Genomic DNA, 24,433 nt, shown 5'->3' with positions numbered 1-24,433 from the left:
TAAATGCAATTGGAAAGTGCTCATTTCAAAAATATATGATCCCCTAGCTATCTTCCCATAGAAACTGTGAGGGAACTCTGGGATTTGCAGCTGTAAAGGGTTATTCAGATTCCTTAGGCATAATGTAACGTTTCTTCATTTTCCAGCAAATGCCTAAGGCCACATAAAATTTCTATTACAACAAGCAAAACTCCTCAATTTGTCATTGGCTAAGGCAGCAATGCTAAATCACATTCTGTGTTCCTGAAGAGCTCCTGGGAATGTAATGGTTCTCATCTGTGGAAATATACAGTATAATCTTTCCTATTAAGTGTGTCATTGTAAGATGACATTCAAAGGATGTGAAATGTACAAAAGGCACATTTCTCCATCTCAGCGCCGCTAATATATTATACACACACATACACCATGCTACAGAACCAAAGGACCAAACTGTACTATAACATTTTAGCCAATATAATTAGTCTGTTTTTAATCTTAGCAACCCAAGGTCAGTGTAGAGGGATGGCATACTTCTCTGGAGATCCCTTGATAGAGTGCATGTGCCTGACCTTTTTCTCCCTGTAGCCCTCCTTGGACTCAGGTCGTTAATTAGCCTCACCATCTTTAAATAGTCTCATCCCTTGTATTGAGCCATACTCCAAGCTGCCCTGGAAACAATGTCCTCACCCTCTCTAGGTCTTTCTGGCCCCAGCTCTCCTGCTGGGCAACTAAAATAATTCAGTTCCCCTTCTGGGATGTATCAAATTCCCAGTCACTTCCCCAGCAGCCAATAGGGGAGACTCAGACCCACTCACTACCCCAGGTCCCAGCCCAGGGATCCTACAGACACCAGCCATCCACTCTACCCCTTTAGCTATGCTGTGTTGTTGCTATGACTCCTTGGGCCACCTCCCCACAGCCTCAGCACATTCTTCACCCTTACCTCAGGGGCTTTTCCTAGTTGAGTTCCAGCAGCCAGAAAGGAACTCCTTCTCAATCCCTCTGGTCTCTGCCAGCACTGCTCTGTCTGAGGTCCTGTAGCTCTCTCAGCCAGCCAAGCACATCATCCATGCTCCTCCAGCTCCAGCAAGAAACTGAACTTGCTCTGGCCCTGCACCTCTTTTTATACTAGCCTACTCGGCCCTGATTGGCTGCCTCCCCTACAGCCTCTCTAGGCTACTTTGAGGACCCTACTATACTGCCTTTTTGAGGCACAGGGTGTGGTAAGACTGCAGGGGCCTCCAGAGGGTCTGGTACACCTTATCACAGTCAATATAACAATGCAAGGTCTGCTTATTTTATCTCAATAGGACAGCCATAGCAACCATTGATTTCAGTGGATATTTGAGCAGGGCTTGTTTTTTTAAGGGCTCTCTTTAGCATGCATCACCATAGTATCTAAGGGTGAAATTAACTTGCAGAGTGGCAGGCCATTGCAATGCAATCCATATGATTTAAACAAAGAGGTAGCCAAGTGGGAATATGGGTAGAGCACATTGGTACCTGCATTCCCTCTATGAATCATGGAACGGGGCTTAGCAGTAGCCTTATGCTGGCATAAAAGGCCATGAAAGGTTATGGCCATGGAAGAAGCCATGAGATCTGAATTCATGTTGTGCCTTTGGCATCAACACCCCATATAAATGGTGTGGAGGGGTTGTGGTTGCTCTTGTGGCCCATACACTGGAATAGCTTTTATTGAAGAGCAGTGCCTCAGTCCTTCTCATTGATCTAGCTGTCCGCATTTCCCACACCAAACCCTACATATTACACCCACTTAGAACCTGATTGTTCAGGCTTTATGTACGTAGAATGCACTGCATTTAATGTGCTGCAATGTTAAATATTTAACCTAATATAAAGCTTTTGCTGTTACAGACTTTTTCCTTTTCATTATTTCAACTGTAGCATAACTGTAAACTCAAAATAGTTAATTCTACAATTAAGCCAGCGAGCAAGATAAACAGGAAAATAGTAAAGTCTGAACCCAGCTGGGGTACCCCCTGTATAATGGTTTCCGAGCAAGTCGACTGCTTTGACCTCCTTGGCACAGTGCTTCCCTAGAGCATTGAAGAGATCTCAGGAATCCTCTCAAAAAGACACTAGAAAGCAATCTTAAAACTCTCTAGGTAGAGAAATCTACATTAGAGACAGTCACCAGGTCAAACGAGTGGGTGGGTGAGATTCCATGGCCTGCATTGCGCAGGAGGTCAGACTAGATGATCATAATGGTCCCTTCTGACCTTAAAGTCTATGAGTCTATAAAGAAAAAAAAATCAAACATTTGGAACTTTGTTGGGTATATTTTTAGACAATTAAGCTGCAACCTCAATATATTGTATATTGATTGCACTTTTAATTTAAAATCAGTTTTTCTTTTCTTCCCCATGTAACCTTCACCCAATCTTGGAACACACAAAACATTTCTCTCATGGGAACTGCAACAATCTAATAAAATTAAGGGCACTTATCACATAGCAGTGCAGACTTCTAAGCAACATTTTGACACTTTATAAATAGTCAGAGCTAATGTCAGCGTTCTCTAAAGTGATAATACATTAAATCAATTTTTGTATAATAACACAAGAATAACCTGTTTAATGTTATCACATGGATCCAGTCAAGCAAAATCTGACAGTTTCTCTGCTAGTAGAGGTTGAAAATATATTTTTGCCCACGCTGAGTTAAAGTTCTTTTATTACATGCTGGAGAAAAAACAGATTATCTTTGATTTAAGAATTGGTAATTTAGTTTTTTATGAAGGAAATAATAGTCCCTTATTACTACACATGGTTCTCCCCAACTTGCACAAGTATCCCCATAAGTAAAAATAATGGGTCATTATTTTCTGCAGAATAAAAACAGATTATTTATATTTGAAGAGTTGGTAATTCTTTTCATTATAAAAAATACCAAGCCATTAATCTGACATAATTTACCACAACTGGGGGAAGGTGAGCCCTTTATATAAAAATAATGCATCCGTATTCTATTAGAATAAATGTTTCTTATACCATACTTTTATTACTTTGAATCAGGTCTTTTTATTCTCTCCAAGCAGCAATAACTATATACTAAAATAAAACCACATAACTTGGAAGTTTCTGGAGCGTGCAAATTAGCATAAGGAAAGGCTGCCTGTTTATTACTTCATTGGGACCTTTGGTAATAATTAGACAAATTGAATTGATTGTAAAGTTGTCATTCAGTGCTCTGTAAATTACACATGAGAACTAGAAAAAAATTGGTTACTTTTGATTTAAGAAAAGATCGTTCTTTTTATTTTAGACAAATAAACACTCATTTTTAACATATACAGTTTAGCTCTTTACATTACACCAAGTGGGTAGGGCTACTATTTAATTCAACATAACCTGCTTCTCTAAAGACATGTTATTTTTTACAAATGAGAATTCAACCATTCTGGTACCTATCATGCTCTTCAGTAGTGTCTGCTGAGGATTCTGAGTGACATATTGCCCCACTGAAGCCAATGGCAAAACTTCCACTGACTTCAATGGGGCCGGGACTTCACCTTCTGTCTCGAGGTCAGCACACCTAAGAAAGGATCACAGCAACATCTTATTCCTTGCTAACTTGCTGCAGAAGCTAATAATCCTCTGATAGAGCGACCTGCAAGTCTGGCCATGTCTAGATTTGAATTTTCTGTGTGAGATTTAATCCAAGACCATATTGTATTGAGCTGACTGGCTTGCAGGAACCTGTAATCATCACAAAAGGAGATTATCAACTGCTTCTATTCATACAATTTTCAAGGTACCCGTTAGGGATCTGATTCCACTTCTGAGTGAAGTCAAGGCCAAAAATCCCATCCATTTAAATGGGAAAAGAATCAGGCCCTACTGCAAGAATGGATACACCCATTATGACAGTGTAGAAGAAAACAGAATTAGTGCTAATCTAGGATTTAGTATTCCCTGATAAGAGGAACTCATAGGATTTAGGATTTTCACTTCCCCGGGACTCACTAGTTGTCAGGAGGACCGGCTCTGATACCCTGGTCAACCATAGAGCTAACAACCATTCAGCTTTTGATCTAGTTCCATAAACTGCAAAACAAAATATGCCCTTCAGACACAGTCCTGAGTTGGGGCTGTCGTACTGCCTCAGGAAGACTTAGAGAGAGACTATATTTTAGAGAACCACAATCCTGCCTGCTCTCCGGTGCACAGAGTTGTTGATGTATGCTGGTGCATCCTACACTCCCAAGAGCACCCAACATGCTCCACAAGAGAAGACTGGGCTATGGCTCTACTTCATCTCTAATACTTTTGGGGGTTATGTGCCACTTCAGGGATGTGCAAAGGATCCAAAGGAGTTTTCTTCATTACAGGCCATGATGAAAGTGTCTTACTTTGACTCCCCTTGCAATTGTCACCATCTTAACTACACGATATCCTTCAGTTTGTATATTGCCTGCATATTTCAGACACTGTTCCAGTTATGGTAACTTTCCAATCCTTTAAATTCAGCACTGTTTCCATTAATATAGCAGTATACACACATTATATTAAAGGGGCATGCCATGAAACTATAAAGTCTGAAATTTAAAAGTGATGACAAGTTTAAATATAGATTACTTATTCCCATAATGTAGAATGACAAGGGGTTATGGTCATGCATGTTCATCCTTACACAGTTTCTTGTTTTCCGATATCAGTTATTTACACATCTGAATTTTCACCAGGTTAGCAGTAGAACATGGGTCCATTTTAAATGAATAATTAAATGAGAGCATACAACTATGAACAATTAACAAACAAGAGTTTGTCTATGCATTATTTGATAAATAGCGGGATCAGATAACTGAAAGTGATGGATATAAACAGGAGATATTAGATAATCAGAGAAAATATATATAAAAAGGAGGCAGGCAGAGAGATCAACATTGTCAAACATGACTGCTGAAAGGCAGGCACTATTAATACGATTTAGATGCCTAAGGGTATGTCTACACTGAAAGGAAACAGCCGCAGCTGGCCTGGGTCAGCTGACTTGGCATTGCAAGGCTCAGGCTAAGGGGCAATAAAATCGCAGTATAGACATTTGGGCTTGGGCTGAAGATCAAGCTGTGGGACCCTGAAAAGGAGAAGGGTCCCAGAGCCCAGGCTCCTGCCTAAGCCCAAACATCTACACTGCAAATTTTAGCCCCATATCCTGAGCCCCGTGAGCCCAAGTCAGCTAACTCAGGCTACACTACAATACAGTACACCGCACTTGCGGCTAGACATACCTTCTATAAGGATCTACAACAGCTACATTCTCAAACTTGATGGCCTAACTGGCCATAGATATTTAGATGATGCTACAGTGATGACAAGTTGGAGAACATTTTCCTTTTTATCTCTTATTATATTGTTATTAAAATCCTCAAATATTTCTACTTACCAAAACATGAATTTGCATGGGATGTGGGAAGGAGTAGGTATTGTTTAGGAAGTTTCTAAAAAGTCACCCTTGCTGGCAGACTGAGATTTCCATTGAAAGAAAAGAAAACTCATATGGATGAATTATCTCAGAGAAAGTTAGAAGCAACCCAAATCTTTGCAGAAACTTCAGACTGAAACTTTACTGAGCCTTGAAAATGTTCATTAATATTTTTAATATTTTGTTCAATGTACTTTTGTATTTGCTGGACTTTGGCCAGAATGGATGAAACCAACTATTGTAGTTAAGGCTATTCTTGGGGTATGCATGTCCTTGTTGAACCTAGGAAATACTGGAAACCTTGCCAGAAACTGTTCTAGCAAGATTTCACATGATTTCCTGACTGAAGAGATACAGATAAATTCAGATAAAGGATCCAGGTGTTCCTATTCCATATTGATGGGTTCATCATAAACACATCGAATAATAATTGATAATAATAATGCTTTCGACTTCTCCAGTAGTTTGCTAATTTTTTTTGCTTTGAATTCTGAGGTAGTTGCCATACTAATTTATACATTTATTTAGTATCCTTACATGGCACCCACAGGGACAAATAAAGGATTTGTAGGGTTATCTTCACCTATCACTGAAATATAACAACCTCTGAGATTTACAACAGTAATTTAGGAAAAGAGGTAAAGAAAGAAAACTGCTTCCAATTGAATCTGCTAGGGGAATTTAAGCAGGCAGAATGTAATTATCTGCATTAGAATTTGGCAGGGCCGCTGGGTTAACAACCATCATCTTACAAAAATTATCTTGGGATCTCTACTAATCACAAGCGGTCAGGAGTTTGGTGATACATCTTATTTGATGTAATGAGATGGTACCTCCAGCTGCACAGTTATTCACAGCTTTTTGTTGACACACTTGTTCAATACAGATTCCAAAGGAACAGTGCCATCTATCAAATTAGGAACAACGCTTCTTGCAGCAAATACAAGTTCCTTGAATCTCCCATCCAAGAACCAAACCCTTGACTCAAATCATACATAACTTGTGAGATCCAGTGAGATTATAGAACAACTGCTACAGCTGTTTGTGTGAACCAAGCCTCTTGAGGTTCATACATTATTAATGTGAAGAACACAATGATTTTGAGCTGATCTGTTTAGAGTCCTGAAATTAGGATGCAAAACAACCTGTTTAAAATATCAGTCATATGTGATGACAAGTTTAAATATAGATTCCTTACTCCCATAATGTAGAATGACAAGGGGTGATGGTCATGCATGTTCATCCTTACACAGTTTCTTGCTTTCCGATATCAGCTATTTACATATCTGAATGTTCACCAGGTTAGCAATAGAACATGGGTCCATTTTAAATGAATAACTAAATGAGAGAATACAACTATGAACAATTAACAAACAAGTTTGCCCATGCATTATTTGATAAATAGCGGGACCTGAAAATTGAAAGTGATGGATATAAACAGGAGATATTTGATAATCAGAGAAAATGTATATTAAAAGGAGGCAGGCAGAGAGAGCAACATTATCAAACATGACTGTTGAAAGGTAGGCACTATTAATACAACTTTAGATGCCTAAGAGTATGTCTTCACTGAAAGGAAACAGCCATGGCTGGCCTGGATCAGCTGATTTGGGATTGCAAGACTCAGGTTGAGGGGCAATAAAATTGCAGTATAGATATTTGGGCTTGGGCTGAAGCTCAAGCTGTGGGACGCTACAAAAGGGAAGGGTCCCAGAGCCCAGTAACATCCTGTAGATTTTCCCTTACGCATTTTGCTATGTCTAAGCCAGGCCAGAAAAAGGAACAGAGATGGGGAAAATTGGTAGGAAGGTCACAGAAGAGAAGCAAAGCAGAGAACCCCAACAACCAATAAAATTGTAGGGTCATGTGGCATTCTCAGATGCACACACAGACTTCCTAGTAAAGTCATGCATGTCCGAATGCAAGATTTGTTCCTAACACTTAAAAACTAAGCACGATGGGTCTGATTTTTCTCCCAGTTTTACAGAAGTAAACTAGAATGGACTCTGTTGAAGATGGTGTAGTTACACTGTTGTAAATGCAGCGTAAGTGAAAGAAGAATTGGGCCCACTTTTAAAATAATCTCGTGAGTAGAAACAGTTACAGCATCTCCAGTGTAAAATATCATCTTTTGTTGAAAACAAGAGTTTCAAGGCTTTTTTTGGATCACAGAATTTGAGAATGGACTATTGGTCTTAGTGCATTCTCCAAATTACTGGTCTCACATTCCATAAAGAACCACTGCCTATGATGTCATGTGATAAGAATATGATGTCATATAGTCCAACCAACCCTAAGACAGAAATTAAGGGGGCTATTTGTTGGGAGAAGAAAGAAACCAGGAGCACTTTTTGAGTGTGAGAGGCTTGGAGCCCTATTGCATGATTTGCATGGCCTGTTGACAGTCACCAAAAAAACTTGGCAAAGCAGGGAGTGAGGCGGAATTCAATTAAATGGTTTGCTTAAGGTTTGGATGGGCACCCACATTTTGGATGTTAATATCTGAACTGAAAGACATTCAAATCTTTTTGAGGTTCACCCATTATTGCTTGACTCATTGATTGATGATAATAAAATGCCAAAAAAACCAAAGGATCCCTTAATACTTACCTAGTATAGCACTGGCATCAATTATGCCCAATTTAACATCTGTCGCTGTTATGACTCTGCATGTGAAAGGGGTCTGAAGAAGAATGCTCACTTCTCCAAAGGACTGTTTCTCATGGAGCTGACCCACAAGAACCTGTCTGGTTTGTTTAACCTGGTTGGGAAATATAAATATGTTCAATATACCACATAACATTACAGCATAGCTGAACTAATACATTTTATAAGCATTTTTAATATAAAATATAGGAGAGACAAGGTGGGTGAGGTAATAGATTTATTGGACCAACTTCTGTGGGTGAAAGAGACAAGATTTCAAGCTACACAGGGCTCTTCTTCAGGTCATCCAAAAGGGAGATGTGTATAAGTTCAAAAATTTGTCTCTTTCACCCACAGAGGTGGTCCAACAAAAGATATTACCTCACCCACTTTGTTTCTAATATCCTGGGACCAACACAGCTACTACACTCTGAAAACATATATAAACTATATTTCATTTCAGTAAACTGGCAATTTAAAATGGAATTTGCAGTTTACCCAAATGACAAGAGCAGTCATGAATATTAATTTTATGATCGCTTGTGGAAACTTCGGCTGTTTCATTTAAAATGATTGTGCCTACCCACAATGATGCTTTTCTACAAAAATGTAGGAGTCTAGTTATTTTTCTGCATCAGAGCATGAGAAAATGCAAAAAGCTGATTTTGTTCCAAATTTCAAATCATAAGTGAAAGTAAACTATTTTCTTATTTTTCCTCTAAAATTTAATCAGATGACCTGCTCAAAGTAGAATACAAACGGTCACCAATTAAAATCTTGCTAGTTTTGCTTTTTAGCCAGATTGTAATATCCTTACTCATGTTGAGTAGCTCCTTCTTCTTTTGGTAGCTGCAGCTTCTACCTTACTCCTTTTGGATCCAAAGCACCTTACTTTGTATGCCAAATACCAAAAAGCTGTATTACTGACAACATCATCTTTCAGCAAGAACTAATTTATTGCTTTCTATTTATAGTAGTGTTTAAAACCCAAACAATTAATGGTCTGATTCTGCAACCCTATGTTGATTTGTTCTTACTCATGTACATAGTCCCACTGAGCAAGTGCTTAGATTCACAGATTTTAGATCCAGAAGGGATCACTATGATCATCTAGTCTGACCTATCTAACACAGGGCAAATAACTTCACCCAGTAATTTCTGCAGCAAGCCCACATCTGCTGGTTGAGCTATACTATATCCTTTATAAAGATATCCAATCTTGATTTAAAGACTTCAAGTAATAGCGAGTCCCCCCAAACCCCAGATAAGTAATTCCTGTCTTACTTCTATTCTGTATTTGTCTAACTTCAACTTCCAACCATTAGATCTTGTTCCGCCTTTTTCTGCTTGATTACAGAGCCATCAACTATCAGAAATCTCTTCCCCATATTGTACTTGTAGACAGTGAACAAGTAACTTCTTAACCATCTTTTAGATTAAATAGTTCAAGCATCTTTATCCCCTCACTAGAAGGTATGTTTTCCAGATTTCAAATCATTCTTGCAGCTCTTTTCTGAACTCTTTTCATTTTGTCAACATCCTTTTTGAAGTCTAGACACCAAAACTGGACTCCAGTAATGATCAAATGCCATATACGTAGGTAATATCACCTCCCTTCTCCTACTCAGTATTCCCCTGGATCCAAGGATCACATTCACCCTCTTAGCTATAATGCTGCACTGGAAGGTCATGTTCAATTGATTATCTACCATGATTCCTAAGACTTTTTAAGAGTCACAGCATTCTAGGGTGCAGTGATCCAACACATAAGTGTAATCTATATTCTTTGTTCCTAGATGTATGACCTTGCATTTGGCTGTGTTAAAACATACATTCAAATAAGCTCATGTTACCAAGAGATCCAGATTAGTCTATACAACTGACCTGTCCACAACATAACTTCCCTCTCTACTGGTTTTTTTGTCATCTATAAATTTTACCAGCAATGCTTTTGCATTTTCTTCCAGACCATTGATAAAGATACTCTATAACTGGAGGCCAAGAACAGATTCCTCTGGGGACCGTACTAGAAATTCCCTGTCAACAAGAGTAAGGTTTGCAGAAACAGACCCTAAGAAACAAGAGAAATGCTTATTTCCAAGACATAAATGAGCTTACCATTTTCCCCAATGGTAGTTTCACAAGTGCCTCAGTTTCTCTGTAAACATTACAGTATCCAGATTTAATAAATCCTACAAATGTACTGATTTCTCCTCCTTTTAAAAGCACTGCAACAAGAAAAGCAACAACCAAAAATTCTCTCAACAGTTGCTGGTAAAAGAACATTTATAATATTGAAAAATTCAGCATATTGCAAGAATGAATTTTAATTCAGTCTATTATGTGATATTCAGAAATTACATGGTTCATTATTCCAATATCAGGCCCCAGTCCCGAAATTTACAATGTACAGGCAGACTGCTGCACATATGTGTAGCCCTATGGAAGTTAATGGGGCTTTGCCTGGGTACAGCAATCCATCAACACATTGTTGATTGCAGTACTGGGACCTTAATTTGCAGTAATTATGTATAGAATTAATATAGCAATAGACTGTGGCAATGACATACCCCATCCCCCAAAAAAAGAGTGAAGTCATATTCTTAGTTTTAGTTGACGCTTTTAGTCAAAAACAGGAGCATATCTGAGTAAAGGGAAACCCATGGTCCCACAAAAATGGTGATGTTTTTCAACAAAACAAAATATCTACATCAACACATTTAGTAGCTTTTTTCCCCTTGAAATCAGACCATTTAAACTAGAATGTGAAAATCTTGAATTTCTGCCATTTTTGCATTTCCTATATTTCACACCATGCTACACATGACGCACAATGACATGAGCGAACTCAGCAGTTGCCACTCAACTCCTCAGACAAGCATCTTTACCAAAGAACATCTTATCTAAGAACAATGGGCCAGATCCTCAGCTGACGTAAATTGGCATAGTACCACTGAAGTTACTGGAACTATGTCTTATTACACCGGCTGAGGACAGGGGCTGGTGAGGGGCAAGACTTTCCTAAATTCCCTTTTAATAGGTGTTTTCTCTCTCTTTTCCCCTTGACTTTGGATGACTTTCTATGATTCTGTAGGAAGGAAGGAGCTATGTTTTTGCTTTTGGGAGAAGAATTAATTAAATAAATTTGCTGTTCTGCAAGAATTCTTCCTTGACATTTTATATTAATGAAAACAATGACACCAGCACTACAATGTTTATGACTACAATACTAATGAAACTGTGGTGAAGGAGGCACATGATGCAGACAGATTGAACAGCTGTTGAAAGGAGAGCTTCCCTGGGATTACATTGTCACAGACAAGTCAGTCTGGACCAGATCTTAAACTAGTGTAAATGGGCAGAGTTCCAATTAAGTCACTGAAGCTGCCCAATTAAGTCACTGAAGCTGCACTAATTTACACCAGCTGGCCCTCTAAGTTTCACTCAGCATCCACATTTTCTCATGGCTAGAAGAAATAAAAACAGTAACAAAATTAGACATATGATTTCAAAATGTATGGCCAATATGTTCCTTTTCCCTTGTGCTGCTTGGTGATGCAAAGCAGCTGTAAACCCAATGCAAGCAGCCCATTATGCCAGATTTATGGCTTCTCTGCATTAGTAGAGTGGCTGAAGTGTACTGGCAAACATGTCCCAAAGGCTCCAATAATATTAAAGAAGAAACTGCTGCCTGGCTCCTCAGTGGAATCAAGCTGAGGACCAGAAAAACTTCAATGGCACCTTTTCTGAAAATGACTTGGGGGAAACTGAAGGATATTTCTAGAAGTGCCAAAGTCATTTGTAGAGTGTGATTTTCAAAAACACTCAGCATTGTCCTTACTCTGTTCCCACTGAGCTCAATGGGAGTTAGGCCAATGCGCAGCACTTCTGAAAATCCTGCCCATAATTTCCACTAAGGATCTGAAAGATGCTGCGACAAACAGTGTGGAGACAACAACTCATGTAATCAGCAGAGAAAGCAAGTGTCACAAGAGACATCAAGAGAAACCCCAGAAAAGAGACAGGAAAATGTAATCAGACAGAAAAGACTCAAAGCAAGCAAGAAAGAAGCAGAAGAAAAAATCTGTAAAATGCCATAATGTACAAATTAAAAGAAAGAGAAAGTCTGCAACAACAATAAGAATTGGGCCTGCATTTTAGAAGTTTTGAAGAAAAGCCATGCAAATGAGACAGAAAACAACCAGTCTGTGATTTATTGATTACAGAACTCATTAGCTGAGAGGATAGCTAGTAAGTTTCCTAATCTCACTCCAGAACTGTTCAGAGCAAAACAGAATTTAAATATACCTAGAGACCGAGTTTCTTAATTCCTGAAGAGGCAGAGATAAGATTTTTCTGGTACGGGACCAACCAACCACTCATATCTGAGAGACTGGCTGGTGCAGTATCTGATGACCAACCTTTGTGACTCAAGAGCCTAATTAATGGAAGAAAAAAAATTGACCTCACCACAACACCTGAGAGAAAACTCAATTGAGGGGGAAGCCTGGGATGTTCTGTTGGATCCCTGCCCATCTATCATTCATCAAAGCCAACCATGAGCAAAGATTCCCAGTATTATCAATTCAAATCTCATATGCTATTAAGGCAATTAAATGTGTCCTGGTTTATTTCCCATTAGATCTCTCTCAAATCAGAAATGAGTCCTTATCATTAGAACAAACAATTTAAATGCAACTGCTGTGTGCTAAGTAGATACATAACATCCTTAAGTCATGCTGCTCCTAAATCACTGAGGTACTTCTGCAAATCCCACTCATTAATTCCAAATGGAACCCGACAATCTCTTAGTTTTTGCCTGACTTGAGATGGAACAATAAGACTACAATCTTGGGTGAAGTTTGGTAAAACACAGTTACCGGCTTTCTGTTAAAAAGACTGGCAGAAAAATAACAGCACACATTTTTCAATTAAAGCTAGGGGAGATTTTGTAGACCTATGATTAAATATTCTTGTTTATTGCATTTATCTTCATGTTCACATTTATAGTTACTTAGGAAAAAAAACATTTTCATCTGTAGCGGTTCATGGTGTAATTTTATACGTCACCATCTGCCTGGGCATTTAGCCAGTCTGTAGTCAAGGACAGATTTTTAATGAAATCTTAAATATGCCTATCTGCATTTACACAATTTATATTTATCTGTATCTGATCTTTTGAGGGAATCCTCACAACTGGTGCAGAAGGACAGCATTTTGACTGTGTGGTGGAGAGCCTGTGCAAGAAGTCTTCACTCCCATGCATCATGGGTCTATCTTCATAGGTATTTCCATCCCACCTAGCAGGCAGGAAAGCCCTGGAGCTGGGATGACGACAGCTGGGGTCAGTGGGAGGTAGATCACGACAGTCATGAATCCACAGCCACAGCATAGGCTACTGCAACGTTGACATTTCTTCCCTGCAGCTTGTGGCCTGCATGGAAAATTCCATCCCCATTCCACAACCTCAGTGGAAGCCTTCTACTCATGAGCAATTTACTTGGGCCAAACACAAGGAATAAGATTTGACCCCATGTAACTGTCTCTGAAACATGGACTTACTGCTAAACACATGATGCAATGTGTGCTTGTATTCTGAATTCAAGCAGTGCAATTTTTCTTAATTGCATTAGGGATCAATATATTGTTATTCTATCTTTTTTACTCATTTAATGAAATTTTACATGGTTTATTCAAAGCCAGGTCTTCCTCAATTTTGCTTTTTCATTAAGGGCAGACCCAATATGAGGTCCTTTTTATAGTGAAGCAACCTTCCAAAATTTCATTCATGTTTGGCTTAATTTACTTAATTTGTGCTCATTTAAAATGAGCAATTGCTCCTCTGTTATCACAATGTTATTATACATCATGCCTGTTACCCCAGAAGTTCAATGTGGGGATCTTCACAAGGCCTTCACACCAGGCTTAAGCTTCAGTTAAGTCTCACTTAAGTTTGTAAGAGGAACACAGGTGTGAAATTTATCCTTGGTGTGTAACAAACATGTATCAAGATACAATCCCTGCCATAAATATGGTCACAAAATTCTAACCAGAATACATTCAAATTGAACAGTCTTACTGCCGTCATTTGTACTATTCCAGGCTCAAGGAGCATTATGGGGAATAGGCAGAGGGAAAATTAGATCTGAACGTCTAAACTTCTCATTTAGCACTTCATCTAGCAGTCACCTTAGAACAGAAATATCAGAAAGGATTGAGGATATGCCATTATTTGGTAAATAAAAAAAAAATCAACCTAGTCAGTTCATGCCAAAGCACAGAAACAAGACTTAGATGATGGGAAATTTGATGCAACATGAAAATCCTGGTGAAAAACATTTCCTGTTTCAGGGCATTACAGAAGGAATAAGCAAGGCAATAGATACAGTACCCACAAAATTGGAAGACCATGAAAAAGCTAGTTCTTTACCAACTTGCCATTTGCTTGACTGCAAGCTTGCAAAGATATGTTCCTGAAAAGAGCTCAGCCGAAATTAATAGAATGCCTGGTAGTGCTCAAAAGTGATTATGTACATTTTAGTATAAATACAGCCTATTAGTTTCCTCCACCCCTCCCCAAGTGTTTTTTTTACACAGAACTGAGCAAAAATAATACAGCTGTATTTCCACCGCTCTGTCTCTTTAAATTTGGACTGGAAGTTCTTTTCATTCTGTGTTTCTACAGTACCTAGCACAATGGGGTCCTGATCTCTGACTGGAGCTCAAAGGCACTGCCATAATACAAATAAATAGTCTATCCTGCAATAATCTGCAGCAGATCTCTGGTGAACAGGGTATATTTGCTGAGGAGTTTTAAGCTCCTTGCAACACTCCAGCAGTGGCCTGTATCATCTATGATTCTTACAAATGTACATTAACATTAACAAAGTTTTCCTGGATAAACACCCTGGTTTGTGAGTCTAACACCTGCACAGGCATGTGTCCATTTGGGGGCATCTCTTTGGGGTATAAAAGGGCCTATGAGTCAAATCCTCTAATTCTTTACAGTCAATACAGGCCCAGTATTTTTTTAAAGTCTCTGATACAGTTCTCATATGGATTTTCTGCAAAATATATGACATTTACAGAACCCACATCAGTTTGATGTGCTGTAAAGGTTTTTAAGGATTCTCTTTTGGGATGACCTGTATAACTCACTCATAAGTTCCTGAAACTCGAGTAATATGGCCATTACAAACTCATGCCGATAAAATCTTTATACCACATCACCATGAATTGTGTATATTTATGTATATGTGCAAACACACACAGGTACAGCCATCATAAAAACTCTTATATTTCCCAAACCTTTGTACAAATGTTCAACTATTACATAAGCCGACCTTATTCTGCTCATGCAACTGTGACTAAGCTCAACCCATGCCAATGGCAAATGTTTCAATAATGACCAATATGCTTTAAAATGGGGAAGGGGAAGGACGACTATAAAAGAAATAGAAAAAGTAAAGTCAGTAAGTAGTATAAACAAAAAAGTGATGGATCAGGGTACTATGAAACTCTCATTGCCATTCATTTTATATCATTGACTGAATCCTTGGCTTGACAAATACTGTCCAGTTGGCTGAGACAGGGTTGGGTGACCCAAAATTTTTGCATTATAAATGATACTGGCAAGTCAATAATGTTTTAAATTATTGAGTGGACATCAGTTGATTGAGATAAGATCACATAACCCTGTGGCAAAAACCAGAGAAACATCTGCAGAGTATGTCTGATGTTTCAGTATATTTAGAGTAAAGCAAAAAAATATAGGTGAAATATAGAAACTTATCCCCCAGAATTGTCTTCTTTGTACCAGCTGTCACTGCAGACTGCCACATTGACATATTAGATTACATGCACCTGCTGCTAAGCCACAACTTGGTCGAGATCCCCTACTACCTGCTCTTTGTCCCCCATGCAGGGCACTGAAGCTAATTCAGCCATGGGGATGATGTAGCTTCTTTGAAGCTATCGGCATGGGGAGTGACAGAGGAAATCAAAGATGGGAGGAAGGGGCTGAGTATTTGTGGATGAGGTTAAAGGTAGGGCTGGCCAAAAATTTTTACAAAACTTTTTCAGTAAAAATGGGCATCCAGCGACACCTAAATGTTTTGCAAATTTCTGTCAGTTTCATAAAGCTGCTTACCAGCCAATTTTTTTGAATAGTCAGAATATTTTATTTCTACATTTTCAAAATGAAACGTTTCATCTTTTTCAGTTCAGAACAACTTTTTGTTTCAAAATTTCCTTCAATTTTATTTAAAAAATAAAAAACCCTTTACAAATAGTCAAAATTAAACAAAATATTGGATTTGGGATTGGATCGAAACATTGATTCAACCCAAAACACCATTTTTTCAACTTTTCAATTTGCTGAAAATTCCCCCAAACTTCCAGTACTGCTAGAGAACTGAAAACTGATTATTCAGACAGCTCTAGTTAGACTCTGGGTTCAGGGGACTGCGGTATCCTTGCCCCTGCGGGTTTTCTGTGGGGAAAGGAGGTGTCTCTGGGATAATGGGCCCTGGCTTTAAAAAATCTGGCCCATACACATTGTACTCGTACTACTGGCTACAGTTATAATTAAGGTTGCCTAAGAGATTTGGTCCTAATCTTTCTTCAGTTGCTTATGTCTTCCTAAATCTTTCACTCTGAGTTGAAATTTCAAGGCCTAGTCTCTGTTGAAGAGTGATTTTTTTTTTAAAAATGGAGGTAAAAGTGGTTCAGTCAATTTTGAGAAGGAATTCAGTGGAGAGGAAAATACCACTTCTCCCCACCATACATTTAAATGTGAACAGCTCTAGTGCTGACACAGCTGGGAATAGAAAGTTGAACCTGGCAGCAAGATGGCACTCAAGGTACCTTTCAGTGTGCTAGTGAATTGGCTTTGATTTAGCTGTGTGAAGAGGGTGTTTTAAATTACAGGTAAAATGAGAAAAGTAAACTTTTTAAACAAAACACTTCGTAATAATCTTCTATTATTGATCTCAAAGTCAAGAATTGCCACAATAAATCCAATGTATGGTAGGAGATGAGTCAGGTAGAGAGCCAGCCTGATTGCTGTATAAGAAACTGGATAGGAAAGTGGTTTTAGGACTATTGCTGGTTCTTAAATCTCTCACACTATTTCACCACTTTGCCTGTCTCTTCCGCTGTGAAATGGAGGCTATCACATTAATATTTTAACAACTGCAGGTATCTGAAGAATGAGCCGTTAAGAAGGAGAGGATCCTGACTCTAAAAATGTTTACATGAGTGCAACTACAAATACTAACATTCTGCCAAAATATCTGACACCAGGTCTTCTTTGAAATGTGATGCACTGTGGGTGTGTGCAGGCTTACCCCGGACTCCTCCACAGTTTTTGGCTCCACACCCCGGACAAATTTACCCAGGCTTCTACAGGGTCTCTACTGGTAGTAAATCCCTATAAAAGGGAAGGTGGGGCTTTCAGAGGCAAAAATTGCCCCCAATCTTGCCTTCAATGGGAGGTTCACGCCGTCAGCACATCCTCAGAAATGTCATGCTTCTCCCTATCAAAAAGTAACAGACTCCTTTGCCCCATGATTATAGCACTATGCATAAGGCTGGCCTGAGAGTCTGGAGAGGAATTAACAGGATGGCTGTAACTACCAATGTAACTGACCATTTTTATATACAATATTTGTCTGGGTTGGTGAATGGGAGGATCTTCATTTCCCACCAAGTTTACTAATGGTGAAGGGATGTTATATCATATAGGTAAAGCAATGGAACATAGCTGTATGGAACATAGCTAGTATGGTAACACTTTAAAATAGCGGTTTCATCATTGCTCTATTAACATCTTCAGCATTTATTTTAATAATACAATAAGCTCATTTGGTTTTAATGTAGATGTAATGAGTAAAGGATTTCCACTGTAATTCAGCATTACTTAAAATGCACCATTATTTTACCACTAACACTGATTATGTAATACTGAATGAAATTAACATGCTCAGTGAGATCACTGAAATATTGGTACAAATGTCTGAGGCTGCCTTGACCCTGAAGGGAAATACAGGTTTCTTGCTCAGGTCTGTTTGTGCTCTACTTTGCTAATAGGCATCAATCTGAGAATCATGTATCAGCAGAGAAAACCTACGTTTGAAGCAAGTGCCATGAGAATCATGCCCACAGAGGACAGAAGAACTTTGTTTGTATTAAAGACATTTTGCAACTTTCAGCTGGACAATTGTGACCCTAGAAAGTGTGGACATAACACAGTGACAATGACCCATCCAGAGGACAAAGTCACTAGAAGAAAAATCACCACAGTGCCAAAGTGACCATCAACAGGGGCACAAGAAAAGCAAGGCAACTGCTACATCACACCTGGCCATAAGGACGCACCTAGCAGTCAGTGAACTTGTTTACAGTCTGATTCAAAACTCACTGAAGTCAGTAAGTGGGTTTTCATTTATTTCAATGGGCTTTGGATCACTCTGAAAGATACGTAAACATTATTTAGGCAAAGATTATTTCAAATGCCCTCTCTCAGAATACACTATTAGCTGAACCACAAAATCCACTTCTGGTATGAGTACAGACACTGCATGGAATACACATAACTGTTTAGCCTGCGTATACATTCCCTTTTGTGACTGATCAACAGAGGATAGCTGCCAGCTGTTTCTCCCAGGTAATAGATATAGGGCCTGATACAATTTCAACTGACATAATTAACATTCTTTCCAAATTATAGAGGACTTTATTTCACAGGTTAAATGATAGCTGTTTGTCCTTTAGTGCTGAAGGTCCAGAGTTCAAGTTCTGCTGTTAACCAGGATGAGGGTTGCTATACACAGATTTTAGAACAGATCACAAAAAGACTATAAGTATCTTGGAAGTCCACCTACTATAACTTGTGTTTAATTGAAAATGAGTAACAGATTACTGATAACAAAATTTACATTTTGTTCTCTTTTGTGGGATGCTTTATATCAACTTTTTTTTTTTAGAATTGCTTCACTATTTATTTACATGCCCACTGGTAATACTAAAAATATATCCCTTTCTTAAACCAGTACATCATTGTTTCAAGCTTTGTTGAGCCCTTCTGCATCAATAACTAGTCTGAAATGGACTGTAAGTATATTCTAGATCCTTCTCAAAAGAATCTTGTGCACTGTCAGAAACACCAGAAGGGAGAAGTACACAGAGAGGAGTATGTAGAGGCTAATAAACAACAGTTATTTCCTAGAATAATTTTTTTTTTAAATTTTCACTCAAAGTATGTATACAAACCAGTGTTATGCTGGGATTCTTTTTGTAAAAGCCTGTGAATTGGCATATACCGTAGTGCAGCTAGTTTCTAAAATGCCACTTCAGCAGCACCTTCTGTACAGCTGCCAGATGAGCACTTAACTCTCTAAGATTTTGAATTCCTGAGAAATGCCAATGTTAGGGAACTGCATGAATAGAAATATTACTATTGTAGGAAGACTTACTGCCACGAGGAGCGGGGGGGAAATATCTGGAAGGTGAAAATGTTATGTATTATTATTTCTGTACATATCCTGTTAGGAACAAACTAAAACACTATTAAATACATATAGTAAAAAATTGTGAAATGGATAACTTGTTGAACCAAAATATTGTTCTTTTAATGACTGTTCATTTAGCTACTATTTGCTGAGGAGGGCTCAGCAGTTTTATGAAATATATGTCAGTCTGATACACAGGTAATTAATTGATTCATGGACTAGATCTATTTTATTTAGTCAGATCACATTTCTAATGTATTTTGCCTTTTTTTGTGCAGAGAGAATTTACTCTTTTTAATGAGTTTATTCCCTGAGGATATATTCTTGATACTTCTGCATTATTTAATGTTTTCTTTGTTTTGGACACAAACTATTATTCATATTAACAGATACTGTAATAGGCCCAAACCTATGCTGTATGTCTACACTTCAGCTGGAAGCAAGCATCCCAGCCCAGGTAGACAGATTTGTGCCAGCTCCATTCAAGCTAGCATGCTAAAAACAGCTGTGTGGATGTTGCAGCACTGGCAGAGACTCAGGCCAGCCACCTGAGCTCAAACCCACCTTACCCCTTAGGTTTGAGTGTGGGTGGCTAGCCCAAGCCTCTGCCACAGTCATAACATCCACACGGCTATTTTTAGCACACTAGAGCATGTCTGTCTATGTGGACTTCGAGGCTTGCACTCAGCTGAAGTGTAGATATACCCTCAGTGATTTGGAGCCTCAGTTTTTGAGTGCCCAACCCGAGACATCTCAGAACAGCCCCGTTTTCAAAGTATTGAGTACCTATCCTCATGGATGCTCATAGGCGATTTAAGGTATTAATTTTGGTAGCCAAAAATTGAGGCACTAAAAATGACTAGTCACTTTTGAACATTAAAGTCTTGATTTTTCAGGAGTGCTGAGCACACACCAGTGGGTGGTGAGGGTGTCTAGCATGTCTGAATATGAGGGCCTTTGTGTTTAAGTGGGAAATACTGTACAGAAAAAATCTTTTGATTCTCGTACCAATGGAAGCCTCACTTTACCAAACTCTTTCACTATTGGAAATATTAGCTGCAATCAAGAGCTCAAGGAACTTTGTTTCTTCCACTGACATTCCATTTTGAACAAGTTGAAGAAAACTTTGCACTTCATTTAATCTGAATATCAAATTTCTCCCCCACAGAGAATGACATCAAATGATTTTCTACTGTGCTATAAATGCATTAAGGAGGGGACACATTCATATTTGTAAGGAAACTAGTGTAGTAGGAAGACAGCCTGAGACATAAGCCCGTGTACTGTATTAGACGCCTGGTATGAGGCAGGACCTGCTCACAGAATCTGGCAAGAACAGGGTTAATATTGCAAAAATACACATTCTTAGAAAGTGCTAAGCACAAAGTACTCATGCAGACATGCTGGCCCTCTGAAGGAGGATGAATTTCATCCCCTGTGAATCCCTGGTTCGTTCATATGTTTCCCAGGCAGGGCTGGTGCAAGGATATTTTGCGCCCTAGGCGAAACTTCCATCTTGCGCCCCCCCACCCCCCCCAAATCACATACATTATACACAATATACGGTCACAGAGTAACATGTTATAATTTAGAATTTATGTTTCCGTGCTTTAAGTTTAGCAAATTTAGAAACAAGTTCCTCCAAGTCAATGCTGTGAGCAATGTCATGTTCTATTGACAAGGTAGATAGCCCAACAAGTCTTTGTTGCAACATTGATGTTCGCATATATGTTTTTATCAACTTGAGCTTCGAGAAGCTTTGCTCACCACTGGCCACAGAAACTGGGAGAGTCAACAGGATGCGAAGAGCAATAACTGTGTTAGGGACACTATCTGTCAGCTTATTTTCCCATATGAAGTTCAATACATCTTGCGGTGATGAACTCCTTTGGACCCGTCTTGCAATGGCTTGCAATTCACTGCGCAAGTCAAAGGCATCAATATCTTTGGATTCACCATGTTGCAAAGCTTTCTCCAGATTCAAGCAATATTCCATAATTTGCTTTGGTGTTTTATTTTGCAAACTGTAAAGATCATATATGAAGCCAAATACTGAACTAATTTGCTGCATCAATGTGAATCTTTCTTCAACCGAATGTATTGCTGTGTCAATGACTGCAAAGTAAAAGTTCACTTTGAATTTTTCTTTCGGATCATAAATAGGTTCGTCATCTGCTTCATATGTGAACTGCTTCCTCTTCTTTCTAATACGGATTGGATCTGGTTCAAAAAGTGCCGGTACATCCAACTCCTCCGCAAGTTCACCTGCATCTACCAATGTTTTCTCAAAGGCTGCGTCACTTCTGCAGCCCACAAGAAACTTCTTGGTTTCTCCAAGTTGATTAATGGCATCACATATATCAAATTCTTTTGCCTGAAGTTGTTTGCTAGTTATGTTGATCTCAAACAATATGTCATACCACAAAACAAGAGAAACAAGAAACTTGAAACTAGAAATGGCTTTTGTAAGAGCCTTTTTGCATCAATTCGTGATGTATTGCCAGATGATCCTGTCAGAGTATTGTCTTCATAGATGTCTACCAGAGCATCACAGATGTCACCAATGAAAGCAGGATGGAAAAGCTCCCCCACCGCAGAAGACCTAAGACATGATGGCTGGATACGTAAACAGACACCTGTCCCTCACAGGCACTACCTCATAACATGCCAATTTTGCTCAGGACAGAACATCATAGAGGAATACTATGCATTCAGTGGTCTCTACACTGGCCAAGCAACAGCATGACAACTAACCTAACCAGTCCATCCAACTTTTTTGACTGCTTCTTGGGCACTGGTGAAGGGTAGCGGTGCCAGACTGAGCCCGGTGATGGGTGCACTACAAATCTACAAACTGAGGCAAGGTGCTGGGCCTAGAGTCCTGCTGAGACTGCTGTCCTGTACCAAGTGGAGCACAGCCTCCATGAGGAGAGAACTCAGACAAATATCATGCTCCTTCTGCATGATTCCCCCAAGCACTTCTTCAGGCAGCTGCTATGGGGGTCATTCACAGCCTTAGGCCTGCCTGTTGCAGGCAAAACACAGCAGCAGGGCTTAAAACTCAGACAGGGCCGCCCAGAGGACTCAGGGGGCCTTGGGCAAAGCAAAATCGGGGGCCCCTTCCATAAAACATTTGCAATACTATAGTAACATGTATTAGGAAATATAAAAAATAACTAGTGAAATACATTCAAAAATTAATTTGTAATAATTTGAAAATAAACTAAATACATTATTTAAAAACATTAAAAGCTGTAATGGTATGTATACATTTGCAATTACATAATGGGCAGTTGCTGGGTGATTGTGATAGTTGGTACCAATGGGCTGTCGTTGCCTAGGGGTGGTGCTGTTGTTGCCCATGGCTGGGTGGGGAGCTGGGCTCTGTGTTCAGGGGTGCCCAGCTCAGAGGGGCTGGGCTCAGGGAAGTGGGGAGATAGGGTCAGGGGGGTGTCCAGCTCAGAGTGGCTGGGCTCACAGCTGGGGGTCAGGGCTGTTGGGGGGATGGGGTCAGGGGGTTTCCAGCTCAGAGAGACTGGGCTCGGAGCTGGGGGTGAGGGCTGTGGGGGGGATGGCGTCGAGGGGGTTTCCAGCTCAGAGGGACTGGGCTTGGAGCTAGGGGTAAGGGCTGTGGAGGGGATGAGGTCAAGGGGGTTTCCAGCTCAGAAGGACTAGACTCGGAGCTGGGGGGGTCAGGGCTGTGGGGGGGATGGGATCAGGGGGGTGCCTGGGGGCACTGGGGCAGCTCAGCTCTGCAGGCTGCTGTTCTCTCCAGCCATCCAGGCACAAGGGGAGCAGGAGCAGGGACCAGCTAAGGACCAAGGGGGCAGGAGCACAGGCACCTGAGGCCGACCTGTGGGAAGGCACTTGCTTACCTTGCCCAATGCATGAGCGTTGGGGTCCTCTTTCTTCCTCCGCTCCACCAGACCACTGCTGAGGCTCTTTTCTTCTCCGTGCCCCTCCCTGGGGCTGACGTGGAGGCTGAGCCAGGGGGCAGCCGCAGCTTTCCTCCAGAAGCGAAGCCCTGGTGTTGCGCCGCTGTTGCAGGGCCCCTGCCATGTGCCCTAAGCAGAGCTGCGCAGCTCTGCCCAGCCGCTGGCGCCCCCGCCGGGCAACGAGAAAAATTGCAGAGGCTGGAGCCCCTGCCCTGGGAGGGAGAGGGATTCTGAGCCTCTGCCTGCAGCTCAGGGATTCCCCTGGGTCAGCGCAGCCGCCGTCAGCCCGAACCTCTGGGCTGCCGCGGCGGCGCGCTCACCCCGGGGGCACCCTGGGCTGCTGCGGCGGCGCACTGACCCCGGGGGCACCCTGGGCTGCCGGGCTGCCGCGCGGCGGCGCGCTGACCTGGGGGGCGCCCTGGGCTGCCGGGCTGCCGCAGCGGCTCCCTGACCCCGGGGGCGCCCCGGGCTGCTGGGCTCCTGGGCTGCCGCGCGGCGGCGCGCTGACCCCGGGGGCGCTCCGGGCTGCTGGGCTGCCTTGCGGCGGCGCGCTGACCTGGGGGGCGCCCCGGGCTGCCGGGCTGTTGCGCGGCGGCACACTGACCCCAGGGGCGCTCTGGGCTGCCGGCTGTAGGTAGCTGCTGCCGCGGGCAGATTAGACTGCCTCTCCAGCAGCAGTGCCTGCAACCATTTAAAAAATTTTTTTGGGGCGCCGCTTTTTGGCGCCCTCAAATCTTGGTGCCCTAGGCAACCGCCTAATTCGCCTAAATGGTTGCACCGGCCCTGTTCCCAGGCATCAAAGGACTCAATGGGCAGACTATTACCATGTATGAATACTAAAGGAACTAGGCAACACTGCAATTACTAGAGGACTAAGAGTCACAGTTGCTTCAAAGCACAGGATATATATTT

General features: G+C 40.7%; 1 protein-coding gene across 1 annotated transcript in view; it reads right to left on the bottom strand.

The window, feature by feature from the left end:
* The window catches only part of CNBD1 (cyclic nucleotide binding domain containing 1), a 309,025-nt gene that overhangs the window by 58,932 nt on the left and 225,660 nt on the right, over positions 1–24,433 (bottom strand). Inside the window, exons 9-10 of the mRNA XM_030549461.1 lie at positions 10,195–10,304; positions 8,041–8,191 (exon numbers count right to left, since the gene is read on the bottom strand). Of these exons, the coding sequence (XP_030405321.1) occupies positions 8,041–8,191; positions 10,195–10,304 (261 nt within the window). The remainder of the gene's footprint in view (positions 1–8,040; positions 8,192–10,194; positions 10,305–24,433) is intronic.

The sequence above is a fragment of the Gopherus evgoodei genome, chromosome 2, assembly GCF_007399415.2.
Source record: "Gopherus evgoodei ecotype Sinaloan lineage chromosome 2, rGopEvg1_v1.p, whole genome shotgun sequence".
In the NCBI taxonomy this organism is placed as follows: Eukaryota; Metazoa; Chordata; order Testudines; family Testudinidae; genus Gopherus; species Gopherus evgoodei.
Note: the sequence above shows the minus strand (reverse complement) of the source record. Positions and strands in the feature narration are given on the sequence as shown.